General features: G+C 26.7%; 3 protein-coding genes across 3 annotated transcripts; 2 read left to right on the forward strand and 1 right to left on the reverse strand.

The window, feature by feature from the left end:
- Window positions 1-173: 173 nt before the first annotated feature.
- Window positions 174-4,545, forward strand: LOC132943477 (transmembrane protein 209). The gene is made up of 11 exons (XM_061012491.1): window positions 174-587; window positions 650-799; window positions 962-1,137; window positions 1,200-1,322; window positions 1,743-1,880; window positions 2,188-2,295; window positions 2,355-2,476; window positions 2,541-2,769; window positions 3,668-3,765; window positions 3,851-4,060; window positions 4,201-4,545. Exons 1-11 carry the CDS (start codon window positions 583-585, stop codon window positions 4,324-4,326), a joined length of 1,485 nt encoding a protein of 494 aa, XP_060868474.1. The 5' UTR covers window positions 174-582; the 3' UTR covers window positions 4,327-4,545.
- LOC132943478 (putative hydroxypyruvate isomerase) lies at window positions 4,060-5,498 on the reverse strand. Its single transcript, XM_061012492.1, has one exon. It carries the CDS (start codon window positions 5,185-5,187, stop codon window positions 4,399-4,401), a length of 789 nt encoding a protein of 262 aa, XP_060868475.1. The 5' UTR covers window positions 5,188-5,498; the 3' UTR covers window positions 4,060-4,398.
- Window positions 5,499-5,674: 176 nt separating this feature from the next.
- On the forward strand, window positions 5,675-12,702 carry LOC132943320 (uncharacterized). The gene is made up of 5 exons (XM_061012267.1): window positions 5,675-6,118; window positions 6,206-6,365; window positions 6,570-6,697; window positions 9,970-10,104; window positions 10,849-12,702. Exons 1-5 carry the CDS (start codon window positions 6,055-6,057, stop codon window positions 10,884-10,886), a joined length of 525 nt encoding a protein of 174 aa, XP_060868250.1. The 5' UTR covers window positions 5,675-6,054; the 3' UTR covers window positions 10,887-12,702.
- Window positions 12,703-14,097: the final 1,395 nt, after the last annotated feature.

The following is a 14,097-nucleotide window of genomic DNA, read 5'->3' on the forward strand; positions in this document are numbered from 1 at the left end:
AACAATAACAATATTAAACGAGATAATAATGATAATATAGAATACGCTAAATATAGTATTGATAGAGAATCGTACTAATGACGTCATAGTATAATATGCTGAAGTAAGAAACGGAATAATAAATTATCATCGTTTTGGTTTTTGAGATTCTCAAATACGTTAATAATTATAATTCTAAGTAATAGGTATCTAACTTTTCTAACTTACTTTCAAGTTTCAATTTTAATAAACTGTGATTTTAATATGAGAAATAGAAATAATATTATGATCTATATATAGGTATAAATTGTATAATAGATTATACTAAACTTATCTATGGATAATGTATTGATATCGCGACAACCGAAAACATGCGGATTTTACTTTTTTGAATTTTTCGTCTTTTCTTTAATTTTTCACCGAGTGTATGACTAGTGAAAATAATTCATTATTAACTTGCATTATTATTTGTGTAAATACAATTTATTTCTTCGAAATTAGCTATACTTTTTAAAATTTTTAATCATTTATAATCCGTGAATTATATTATACAAATATTATTTATTGATAAAGTGCCTAAAAATTGTAAAAGGAATTTTAATCATGAGGTATGTACATACTTAAAAATTCATTGTTGTATTGTTATACATTCATATAATTTATTAAATAGGACTCCACCAGAATTCCAATCAAAAAAATCATTCAATAAAGATTTAGTGAAAGACGCCATTCAGTTAACGATTACTGTTAATCGAATGAAGCAACATTTTATTTGGGGTACTGTAAATGTCCTAGTATTGTCTATGCTGACTTATGATTTGTAAGTTATTATTTTATACATTATAATAACTAAATTGCTCATTATTTTTGTGTTTTTAAAACGTAATATGTTTTTCAGTCCAAAAGAGTAACAACGTAAATACTAATATTAATTTATTTTTCTTAAAGATAACAATATATAATTGAAAAACTTTTTTTCTAGATTGGCCTTGCCATATTCTTGGTATACTCCGTGGTGGAGATTTGTTGAATCAGTATCATCAATAGTTGTATTGTTAAGTCTTTTATATCATGTATTGTCCCTTACAAAATTATGGATAACCACTAGTACCTTACACTTAGCACCGGAACACTTCCAGACACTTGGCTTATCCAACTGTATGTATATAATTGAAATTACATGATACACTATTTAAAACATATGCTCTTGTTTATTTTAGCTTATATAAAAGTAAAATCACCAGATACTTCATCAAGTGTATTAACGCCTCCTGCAACCACAAGTACACCAATTAACTGGATATCGAACAAATGGAACAACCAACAGTTCCACGTTTCACCTGGTAAGTTATTATTTAAAGAACAAACAAATAATATAATTTTAATGATTTGTTAATGATCCATATTAATATCTTTAATTTTATAGAAACGAATATTGTTAAAAAGTACATTTTAATATTATGTTGAATAAATTTAAAATGAAAAATAATAACTATTTCTGATATTTTAAAATGCATATTGTCTTGTAAATATTGTAGTATAATTAAAATATACTTTTTACATTTGTGGCTCATTACTATATTTCACTAAGAACCCTCACATCAACCCTCCCCCCTCCCAACCAAAGCAATTTCACAATATTGTTCTTTATAACAATTTATAGTCTTGCATCTAATATTAAATATTTTTTTGAATATTTATTGGAACAATATAAATTTTAAATTACTAATTATCAAATTACTTTAATTTTTTAATATTTATAGACAACTTTGGACCAGAGAAACAAAATAGAAGTGCAACTAAGTATATGACTAGTACGAATGATGAAACTATAGAAGATATATCTGCCTTAGAACAATACCTTAAAGACTATGACAATAAAAATAGCTTTTCTTTCACTGGTAATATTTTATTATAAAGCGTGACTTAATGAGAATCAGTCAATATTGTAACTTTTGTTTTTAATTTATATACTGTCATATGTTGGGTGCTTACATTTATATTATTTAATTACACTCATGACACTATGACGTCTTCAATCTTAAGCAATATAAATTGTTATGCGCCCATATGAAACAAGCCTAAAAATTTCCAACAATAATACATTTTTTTAAAAATATAGAATTAAATTACAAATATTTCAAGATTATTATTCGATATTTCCTGAAAATAATATATAAATATATATTAATTAAATTGTACCTCTAGAACGCGATTCTGAACAACGAAGCATGTCTTTGTGGGAACGTTCCGGTTGCTCGAACACATCTATTTCCTCAATGCTTCAAAATTCTATATACCAAGTAGCATCATCACGTAAGTTGGAAAATACAGTTTCTTTTGAGGTTTAATCATCAATTTTTTTTTTATAATAGCTGAACAATCAAAATCTGAACTTAATGATAGTACTTCTACTGTAGCTATGGCTTCAGAAGTATGGCGTAAATTTAAAGTCGACAATAATAAAGTTGAAAGATGGTCAGTTAGTTTGAGAACCGTAAGTTGAATTTTTACTTCACATTAATTGTTATAAGTTTTTATGAAATATTTGATTTTCTTAGTGGATTTCACAAACAATTATTTCTCGATTGGTGAAAGAAATTGAAAATGTTGATCAAGCTTTATACAACCAAGGATTTGTAGATGTATCAATAGGAAATGTTGGTTTAGAAAGACTAAAAAAAACTGCACATACAATACAGGTCGCTCAAACTATACCTAGTTTACTGTATATTATTCCATATTTCGAAGTATCTCAAAATCAAGAATATGTAGTTCAACGTATAAGAGGTAAACGAATAAATAATAATGGTAATATTTGTGTTATTGTGTTTCCTCAAAAAAAATTCCATTTTATCGTTTGTTAAACTTTTATTTGATCTTCTGAGATTAAATTTGTTATGTTACATGCAGACGACAAATGCCTGTGTAATGTCCTTTTAAGAAGAGGTTAGCACACTATTTGTTTTCTCTCTCTTACCCATGCACAACATAGAAAATTATAAGTTCACAATAATGATTATAAGCATGTTAATTTCTAAAATTAGAGTGAAAAAATTATATCTTATGAAATTTAAATATAAGATTATGATCTAGGGCACCTCATGGGCATATTTTTATATTTTAATTTTAAAGCGAATTATTTTAAAATTGTAAATTGTTTGTACATCTTAAGATACTCTTAACTCGCTTTAAAATTAAAATATAATAAAACTCCTATGAGATGGCCTAGATAATAATCTTATCTTTAAACTTTATAAGAGGTAATTTCACTTTAATTTTAGAAATTATATTATGATTATAATCATTATTGTGAATGTAAAAGTTGTTATGTTGTGTGTGAGTCAAAGAGAGAAAACAAATACTGCGCTGACGGGGGGCAAAAAAATATTAGTCCTGAATACCATTTTTAACAATTTACCAAATTTATAAAATGTATCTATTAGTAAAAACAGAACATCTCATGACTTATTGGGGGGTTGATCACCCCAATCGCCCTTCCTCCTTAGGGACGCTGCCTGCCTCTTAAGGTATATTATATAGTTATTCTTCATTATGTGAATAAATTAAACAATTGGATATTTCCAAATGATTTTTAGGGGGGTTGAACCTTCCCATAAGTACTCAAATAATTTAATAATAAATTGTAATCAAGAGTATAATCTTTATTATTTAATTGTTGTTTTAGAACTGGCTAAAGGTTCTTGTTTAACCGAGTATCGATGGAATTCTGGTGGAACATTTAAAGGAAAAGAATGGAATAGTGAATTACCATCTGACGCAGTTGTAAGGACTATTTATTTTATACAAATATGTGATTAAAATTGGTTAAGGTACTTTAGTACTATAAAACTATTTTATTTGTTTTTAGTTAGTAATGCATTTACTAGCTACATACTTAGATTCTCAGTTATCTCCATTAACACGTCTTAAGGGAAAAAACCCATTTTCTGTTCAACATCTGATAAAATATCCAGAAAAATTGAAATCTGATAACAAGCAAGTAGTCATTTTTCAACAATCAAATATTCCTCCTCATTACAGTTTAAAAATTGGTAAAGAAACACACAACTTTCCAAAGGTAAAGCATTTTATTAGCATAATATATTATGAATATTCATTAGTTTGAGCTTAATAATTGATTTGGTTACACAAGTTTTCAACAATGTTTAATATAAAAAGTAAAAAAATGGAAATTCTATACATTTTTCATTGTTTCAGGGTCGTAATAATTTTTTTTATACAGTTTTATTGTTCCTGCATCACATCAAAACGACTGAAAATGGTTTGTTGGAGAGTGTCAACCTTGGAAAGACTGGAGTAAATATGCTCTGGATTATAGAATAAATTAAACTGTATTATTAATTTATTTTTTTAAATGCTTGTAAGTTGTAATGTACTTTTTTTAAATATTTCTCATCAAAATGTTACTGTTCTTTTTATATCCCTTAGCCACGATAATCCTTTGTCCGTATCACCTTTAGGGTTATATTCTAAACCAATCCATTCACTGTAGTTAAGTTCTTCTAATAGTTGAAAAATATAATTATAATCTATTTCACCTGATGTACTCGGTTCGTTACGTGCAGGAACTTGAGCTAATTGAATATGTCCTACATGAGGTAACAAACTCTTAATGTTATTTGTTAGGTCTCCTTTGATCTGTTGTAAATGGAATATATCTAACTGTAGCTTCAAATTAGGGCTATTTATTTTGTTCAGAACATCAATTGCTCGTTCATATGTATTTAAATAATACCCTGGAGCAGAATATTTATTAATTGGCTCAATTAAACCCATAATGCCTTTAGTTTCAAAGATTTGTGCAGCATAAGTTAAATTATTTTCATAAGCCTCATGATTGACTTTTGTTGGTTGAACAACTATGCCTGCCATAACATGAATCTTGGAACAGTTCAGCGCATTTGCATAAGATACAGCCAAGTCAATAGATGAACGAAAACTATCCTCCATACTTGGAATCGCTGCAAAACCTAGTTCATGGGCTTCGCCTCTAGGTGCGTTTATCAAAATTTGTTGTACATTGGCATTTTTTTTTGCTTGCACTACTTTTTCCAAAGTATCCGAGTATGGAAATGCGCATTCAACAGATGTAAATCCCGATTTAGCCGCCAAACTGTATCTCTCCAAAAGACAATTTGTTTCTTGGTACATGAATGATAGATTGGCACAGAATTTCAAATTCATATTGAATATTGTGTAGAATAAAACTCGTGTCGCGATGAATATTTTGTGGATATCCAAACTCCAACTAAACTGATATCACCTTTGAGGTTGACTCCTTCAAAAACTGAGTATTCAGCAGAAGTGTTAAATCGCTTATTGCTAACTATATTGTGAGTATAAAGTATATTGGCTTTCAGTATACTGAAACTATTCTAATACTTTAAAAATCGAAAATCAAACTGTGGCAAATAATAACCGATAATCAAGTATAATTTATTATCCTATAGTATTCGACTTTTCAAGGTAGCCGTGACGTCCGCCCCGGGCGTTTCTGTCATATTCTGGTATCATCGTGAAAAAATGTTGAAACATCTTATCACAGGATCAAAATAACTTTCAAAGAGAATCGTATTTATCGCACGTACAACCTCTTTGCGTTTCATCACCCCTTTTTTTTCTCCGCCCACAAAATATCACATAAAACAGTCCAAACTCCGAATACACAAACGGCAAACCGCAAACATAATAATACAACACATTAATCACAGAATACAGATTACAATAGGTAGGTGCTATATATACGTATATAGCAGGCATCAGTGAATACTGGAACTGGATAGGTTTATTTAATCTTTATTGTATGTTTATGCATCGCGTTCGTCACTTCAGCAGTCAGTGTGCCCAAATGATCGTCACGGTTCTGTCTTGTATTCCATTGTAGCTCGTAATTGCCATTATTATTAGTGTTTTTTTAATGAGACATGAATGTTTTTTGTTGTTCTTATAATATGTCTAAATAACTAATAACCATCATTAGTTATCTAGCTCGAACGAATTAATTATCAAAATACACAATTAGTGTTAACCTTTGCACTCGCCGTCTTCATTATGAACGCTGTGAAAAGGATTGTGTCAGTCGCGTATCTAATAATATTGGTCACATTAGTTCAGAGTAAGTAGTTTTCGAACTTATGATCTTCGGCTTCAGCACGTCATGTATTATTATGAATCAAATAAAAATCTTTACAACTGTTTTTAGGTGAAAACTGTACAGTAAAGAAAACGTATAATGGAACTATTACAAGAGAACGTCTAATGACTTGCCCTTCATCTGAATCGGATAAAGATGCAAAATTTTGTTGCTACGATAAGTTTGATAGCGTCGATTGCTGCAATGGTGCCGACCATTTACGTCATTTGTAAATAATTATTCTATAAAATATTTGTATTAAGGTATAGTTTCCAAGCTGTGACTGCTCTGCTATAGAATACCTAGCTTTCGACTACTGGTCTGCAATCAGTATGTTGAGACCAGTCGCTGCTTGAGAATTATACCATGTCAGACATTCAACAAAAACTAAAATTTTATAAACAAATGTAACTATTCATTTTTTATTTTTTAGAATTCTAAAATTCATGCCAGACCTGCTAATAGTTCTGTTGATAATTGTTGGTCTGATATTGGCATGTTGTGTTGTTTGTATCTGTATTCCATGTTATTGCATCATGAGCCGTCGTCGCCCGATTTATAGTATGTATATCCATAAAATATTCTAGTTTAAGTAAGGTGTAAGTGATGTAAGTACAAGCCTACATCGTTATTAACAACACATTTTATATGGATGACATTTTTCAACAAATAACCAACTGACACAACAAGACAATCGAGAACACATATACGATATACCTATTATGTTTCATGTAAATTATATTTATTTTATCCTCAAAAATATCAATTACATTTATAAATATTGAAACAACAAGATATAGTTGATAAACTATTTACTGAATAGCATTTATTTAGGAATTACTGTATAGGTTGAAATTCCATTTCATATTATTGTTTTGGTTGTATATTATTGTATGATTCACTTGTGACTCATCTGCTGTAATTCGCAACCATTAATATTAAACATATGGATATGGCATTCCTATCTTCACTAAACGTATACTTTTATGCCAAATTAATGGAGAGAGAAACAATCGTTCTCACTTGCACAGTAACTTCTGACTTCTGAGAGATAAAGAAACATTTAAACCAAAAAGAAAAAAGGTGTTACCGTTTTGTATCAATTGTATTGGCTAAAGTATTTATATACAATGCTGCATCCCTAAGTTTAATATAAATATTTGCAAGATAAAGGCACATTTGAAAATACTGATTTTAACTATAAAAGCTTAATCAAGTTACTAAACGCCATAATAAAGCTATACAAACTGGATCTTGAAATATTAAATTAAATTTTTTTATACATTTTAGTAATGTAATATCTAATTATCCGTTTGACCCTGTATACTGTGGCATGTCTGATGTTGCTGGAATATATTTCTCTAAGATTATTTAAGACTTATATCGCAGAAAATAGAATTAATGTATAAGTTTAAATATGTTTTATTACCTCATTATTTGTTGATATCTATTACTTAACTGTTAATAATTTAATATCATAAAATCCTTATGATACCCTTAAAGATATAATAATTCTTAAATAATCTAATAATAATTAAGAAGACACTACACCCGCATGTGTTGTCTCCGTCTTAAAAATGTACAACTTAGCAAAAACTGTTTTCAGCTGGATAAAACCACTCAGGCTGTAGTGATACTCAAGACTCCAATTTGATATAAAATATAGTTTAGAACATTATCTCTGAAATATAATTTTTATTTTTTGTTTTTCAAACTTGAATGACTTTTTGTAGTTCTGATATAGAAAAAATAAAATGAAGTTTCACAGCCAAAGTTCTCCTTTTTATGTGGTGAAAATTTTGTTAATTAGTTATGACTAGCCTTCTCGGTTGTTTTTGCTATATTTTACATTTATAAGACAGAAACAACACATGCAGACATATGCAGGTGTAGGCGTCCCCTTAAATGATTAATTAACTTAAAGAATATAATCAATGATATTACAAATTGAATTTCTTTCATGCTCTTTATGAGTATGAGCTTAAAATTAGTTATGTAGTGTGTCCACTTTCACCAAGAAGTATTATACCCATATACTCTGTCCTGTGAAAGAACGCAACGTGACCCGACAAAAATTGGTTAGTTTTGCGCAACACCCAGCATTGTTAGCACTGTCAATAGTTGCCGATTTTAGGATAGTTTGGTTCATTAGAAGGGAAAATGGGGTTTCAGCCGTCAGTAATGTATTGAATGCAGAGTCTGCGCATTCCCTCACCATACTGAATATAGTATATATGATTTAGTACCTAATATGATTTATATATGCTATGCAACACAAGTGTATACATTCTATATTATGTTTATACAACATGGTTATCTGTTTTAACTATGATAGTTTATTCAACGTTAAATTACAATGTTATGAATCAATGATATATATTATACTATTACATGTATATTTACATAATATAGTCATAGAATTATTTTTATATTGTACTAATATAATATAAATTGGTAAATGTGAATATATATATGTGTGTATATATGTATATTACATTATTTATTTATTTCATACTAAACATAATATAAGTATATATTTGTAAAGGATATCACTGATAAATTATTTTCTAGAAAAATATTTTAATCTACCTGTGTAAATATTTAATTAAATTTTATATTATTTTTATCCACTAAATGATAAAGAAATCAGTACCAATACTAGGATTATAATAAATTTACCAGCATATTGATTAGAACAATAGTTTGTCTTTGTCACTTGAAAAAAACTAAAAGATAAAATATTCATATTTATATTGTTTGCTTAATGGCATAAAATATCTTTCATACTTTAATAATTAATAGTAAAATATGTTTATCAGTATCACTATTTCTAAATGTTTGCTATTTTATTTATTTTAAAATTATTTTACAAAAACCAAAATCAATTTTTTTTTTTTTTGAACCCTAAAGTACCAACTAGATTCACTTTTCTATCAAAAAAGATGCCGTTGAAAAAAATCTAAGCATTTTTACTAATTATCCTAAAAGGTGATGATTCATCACTGATAACAGACACAAATAAAAAAACACTACACATCATTGTAAAACCAATACACTCATCACTCCGCTCAGTACCTAAAATTGAACACTAAAATATTAAATTCAAATAGTTCTGTTTCTCAAATCTTCAAAATTTAAAGCATTATCAATTTGTTTTCTTAATATTGCTTGCAAGATAATCCACAACAATTTATTTAACTTCCAAGTTCAAAAGTTATATAAATTTAGGGTTTTTAATTTTGACGATCATTTCTATTTATACAATTATACCCACATATTTCTGTGAAGTTTATTATATCATAATAAATTATTATTATTAATAATAACTGATTCATAAATCAATTGTACATCTTTAATTATTAAAGCATAGTGGTAAATTGAACTCAATTTATTTTTGAACCTGTACTGAACTTATGCTGATAATATAAGCTAATAAATAAAAAATATTTTTATAGAATTTCCTTTAATTTACATTTTTTTTACATTAAACTTATCTTTATCTTATTACATTTAATATTTATTAATTAAAATAAAGGTATAATACTAAGTAAACAATCTGTGTAATAATTAATTAAGAAGTTTGCAGAACTTAAACATTTCCATCTTCACTACATGATATTATAATATAATACACTTACCAATTTGAAATTCATAATCAAAGATGTTTAATTTGTATATTAATACTCCATTTTATTGATATATGACTAATAAATGTATTGTAAAGTTAAAACTTGTTTAAAAATAATACATTTTACACTATTGATTTCATTAATCTATAGATTAGTATACAATTAAGCTATTGTATTTTAAACTTTTGACTTTGTTTTAAATAGAAGATTCAAATGATAATGCAAATATGGTTGCTGCCGTTTCTTTGCCCAATGAATCCGAAGAACAAAATATACCAAAAAAAGAAGTTACTCATCATTTGCCTCCAGGAGCTTATCCTGTTTATCCACAATTCATGGGTTTGTACATTATATATTTGTTGAGTTTAAACATCATAAATACGGGGTCAAAAATTTTATCTGTGTTCTATTATATGTATCTCATTCATATAAAAACTTTGAATTACCTATGTTATAATATATTTTTTAAAGTTATATTTACTTTGCTTTAATATTATCATTGAACCCAGCATTGGGTTTTTAAATTCTTTCTAACAATTCATCAAGTCACTATAAATAACTAGAAGAAAAAAATACTATTTTTGCAGGAAACCCATATTTCTTCAATATTTGTTGGTAACTCTATGTTAATAAAATTAGATAAAACTGTTACCAATAAAATAATAATTAAGTTGTTATAGGTAAATTCTAATATTAATTATGAGTATTTTAATAAATAATTTGTTGGGGATTTATATAAACGATATAGACAATAGATATTGACCAAACCATACAATCATACTATGAGGTTTTATTCTAGTAGTTCAAGAAAAAAACATTTGCTTTCACTGTCCAGGCAAACTATAACGTCCAGGACATGTAACCGTACAATTTTAAGAAACCCTGGGTCGCATTATTTTAAACTTATATAAGAGATTTTAAAATTAAAATATATCTATGTCGGAAATATTTTATATTACGTAGCATGCACAGGTTGCAGAGCATAATTAATAGTGTAGCAGTGAAAATGTTAACCTTTTGTGACTATAATTGTTGGTATTTTGTTTATATTTCTATTAATTTGAATTTATTTAATTATTTCAGGAATGCAACCATTAAAATCGACTGAAGTAAATTGTTAATTCACACATCACAATAACAATAGCTGTTCTTATAAAAAGCCAAAGCATGTTATTATTAATATTATATTTATTTGTGCCATCAACTGAGTAACGAAGGTTTGTGAATGACTAAATTTTTTTCTTTTATTCTTATCTTTAAATTTTCGACTTTTATAGTCTGGCTATCAAAAGAATATTATTATCTTAAATATTAAGTTACCTAGTTTTGAACTGATTATGGTTAGAATTACTTTTCATATATAAGCATAAAAATAAGACTTCATGTGTTTGCCTTAAAAGAATATATCAGCACAATATTTTGTATAAATGTTTATGATTTTAATCATAAAATATATGAGTCAATTATAAAATAAATATTTTGAAAAAAAAATAGGATTATTTTTGTATATTTCAATAAACTATTTTTTTCTCAGGTTAATTTTTGATTCATTAAAATTATAATTTTTTTTTTTCAAATTTCAAATGTATACCATAATTTAAATATTCTTAATTGTTTTATTTAATATGTAATAATTAGTTTTAGTTTTTTTTCGTTGTTCCTGAGTTTTGACGATTTATATGAAAGAAATAAAAATCGCAAGGCTATAAATTTGTTTTGATATTATTTGTTTTCTGCCTTATTTGGTTTATTTTGTTGGTTCCTTTTCTAAACATTATTTGTCAAATACTGAAATACCAAATACGTATTAACTGAATTGTGATGTTTTACATGTGATTAACTGTCAAAATTAATTTTGGTTTTAAATGAACACTATTTTTGTGTATATTTACATAAAGACTAAGATTAATGTTTATACTAATAGTAATAGTAATTCAGTATCGAATTAAAATGTATTTTGTTTTGTATTCAACACAAAAGTTGTATGATCTTAAAATGTATATCTTAATGTCTAAATAACTTGTAATTTAATTATTATAATATGACACGTGTTCTGCTATAATTTTATTTTTAATATTTTCCTTTTGAATATTATATGAACTAAGTTGAAATTACTGTATAATCTGATACTACCGTATCGTTGAATAATCTCACTAAGGTTGTGTATAAGAAATTCTTATTAATTCAATGTTCTTATTTGAGTTCAATAGTTGTTTTTTTTTTAAACTTAACAAACTTTTATATTTAATCAATAACTGATATAATGATTTTCAATCAGAATGTGTATTTAAATCTAGAATGTTTTTTTTATATAGTATAAAGCTAAATATTGTCTTATATCATGTAACTTTTAACAATCTACAATGATTAAAATAATTTATAATTCACAATTTTACAAACATTTTTTTAAAAGACTGGATTTATATTACATTCATATTTTGAAATAATATAAAAATAATGTGAAAGTTGGATTGAATTTGATCATATTTTTATAGAAGTACTTTTTATTACTTAATAACGACTATAGTTTTCTTAATTATTCCACAATTTATTTGTAGTTGAACTATATTTTATTATAACGCTTATATTTTGATGTAAAAAGTTTTTACAAATTGTTTGTACAGTCAAGCCAATCGTACACAAACATAAAAGTAATACCAATAGGTACATTGTATGTTTAGTTTTTATTACTACCAAAAATATAATTAATCAAGAATTTTAAATCGACACGAATTATTATTATGCTTTTATAATAATACCTAACTTGATATAACCTACTTATTATGTATACAACTATATAAATATCACATTTACATCATAATTTTAAAATTGTGCCTACATAAATTAATATTATATCTATCTATAAATAATTCTACTTGTGTAGAAAAAAAAATATTTGTATACAACATTAGTAATTAGTTGTAATAAAACATTTATAACCAATATCAATTGATTTGTTATTTTGTGTCACCTCAATCTCAATGCTGTTATTAGAATGTTTAACTTAACTTTTACAAAATGTGAATAGTATGCAAAGACTGTTTGTATACATTCAACATTGTCAATCTTTATTTAAGTGCGTAACTGCTAGTAGACTAAGGAGGCTCAGACATTTAAAAGGTATTTCTAGCACCCTATGGATGTCTCTTTCTACCTTACAAAATTTTCTAATGTTCATCAAAATGTGCTGTTTCTCAATGAGCTAAGTTGTATACAGGACTCCGCACTTGTTAAGTAAATATATATTTATTAATTTCACTATTACTAAATATTTTAAATCCCAGTTAATGACAGTAAGTTATGCCCATGGGTTTATATGTGTGTGTGGTTTTATTGTTATAATTAAGTCATTATGACATCATAACTATTTGTTTTACTTTTTATCTGAGTATATTATATATTTTGGAGGACCAAGCCTTGTTAACAAATGAATAAATTACGCATAAGTGTTATTATATAATATAGCCTATATTTACATTTCAATTAACAATTATGTACAATGTACCCAATTACAACATTGGCATTCTTAATTTCATAATCTGAATCAGAATAATAAAATAATATGGTTTTATAAAATAGTTAGCGAAATTTTTTTGTGTTGGTGGGGGGGGGGGGGTGTTTAACAGCACATCACCCATTGTACTGGCTGTTGGCAAAAAAACATAACTATTATAATAATTTTGACGTTTTGTTTAAGTATTAAATTCTATAGGCATTGGCCATTGAGAAATTATTGTTATAATAATAATTAATTGGTAGTTTTTTAGTTGGAATAAATTATAAAATATATAGTATATACACTTGCGTAGGTATATATAATAAGTTATTATTAATAGCTAATAAGTAGGTAGTATGTATTTATTGTATGGAACTGTGAACTATGAAGAATTAAGCCGATTAAGGAACATATTATTATATTTATATCTATAAGGTAGGCATGTACTTTTAAGTGCAAGCTATTATTGTATAATATTCTTCTGTGGAACGGAAAGATGTGGATATGATTATATTATTACTATTATGGTTATACAATATTATGATATTTTATGACCTACCTACAATAACAACAATATGATAATCACTAAATCACCTATAAATTATAATTTTATTTCATTCCGACGCCAGTTCAACCAACTAACACAGAAAAAGTTCTAAAAACAAAACAACCATTCTTAAATACCTATATCCGTGATTTTTGATAAACCCGCTCTGATCAGTGATTATAGACTAAGGCTGAGTTCATAGTTTATAGGTCTATGGCTCTGATCGTACAGGGTGGATCATTTAAACTGCCGATTTTCCAAGTTTAACTTTAAAATAAAAAGAATAATG

The sequence above is a fragment of the Metopolophium dirhodum genome, chromosome 4 (assembly GCF_019925205.1).
Source record: "Metopolophium dirhodum isolate CAU chromosome 4, ASM1992520v1, whole genome shotgun sequence".
Taxonomy (NCBI): domain Eukaryota; kingdom Metazoa; phylum Arthropoda; class Insecta; order Hemiptera; family Aphididae; genus Metopolophium; species Metopolophium dirhodum.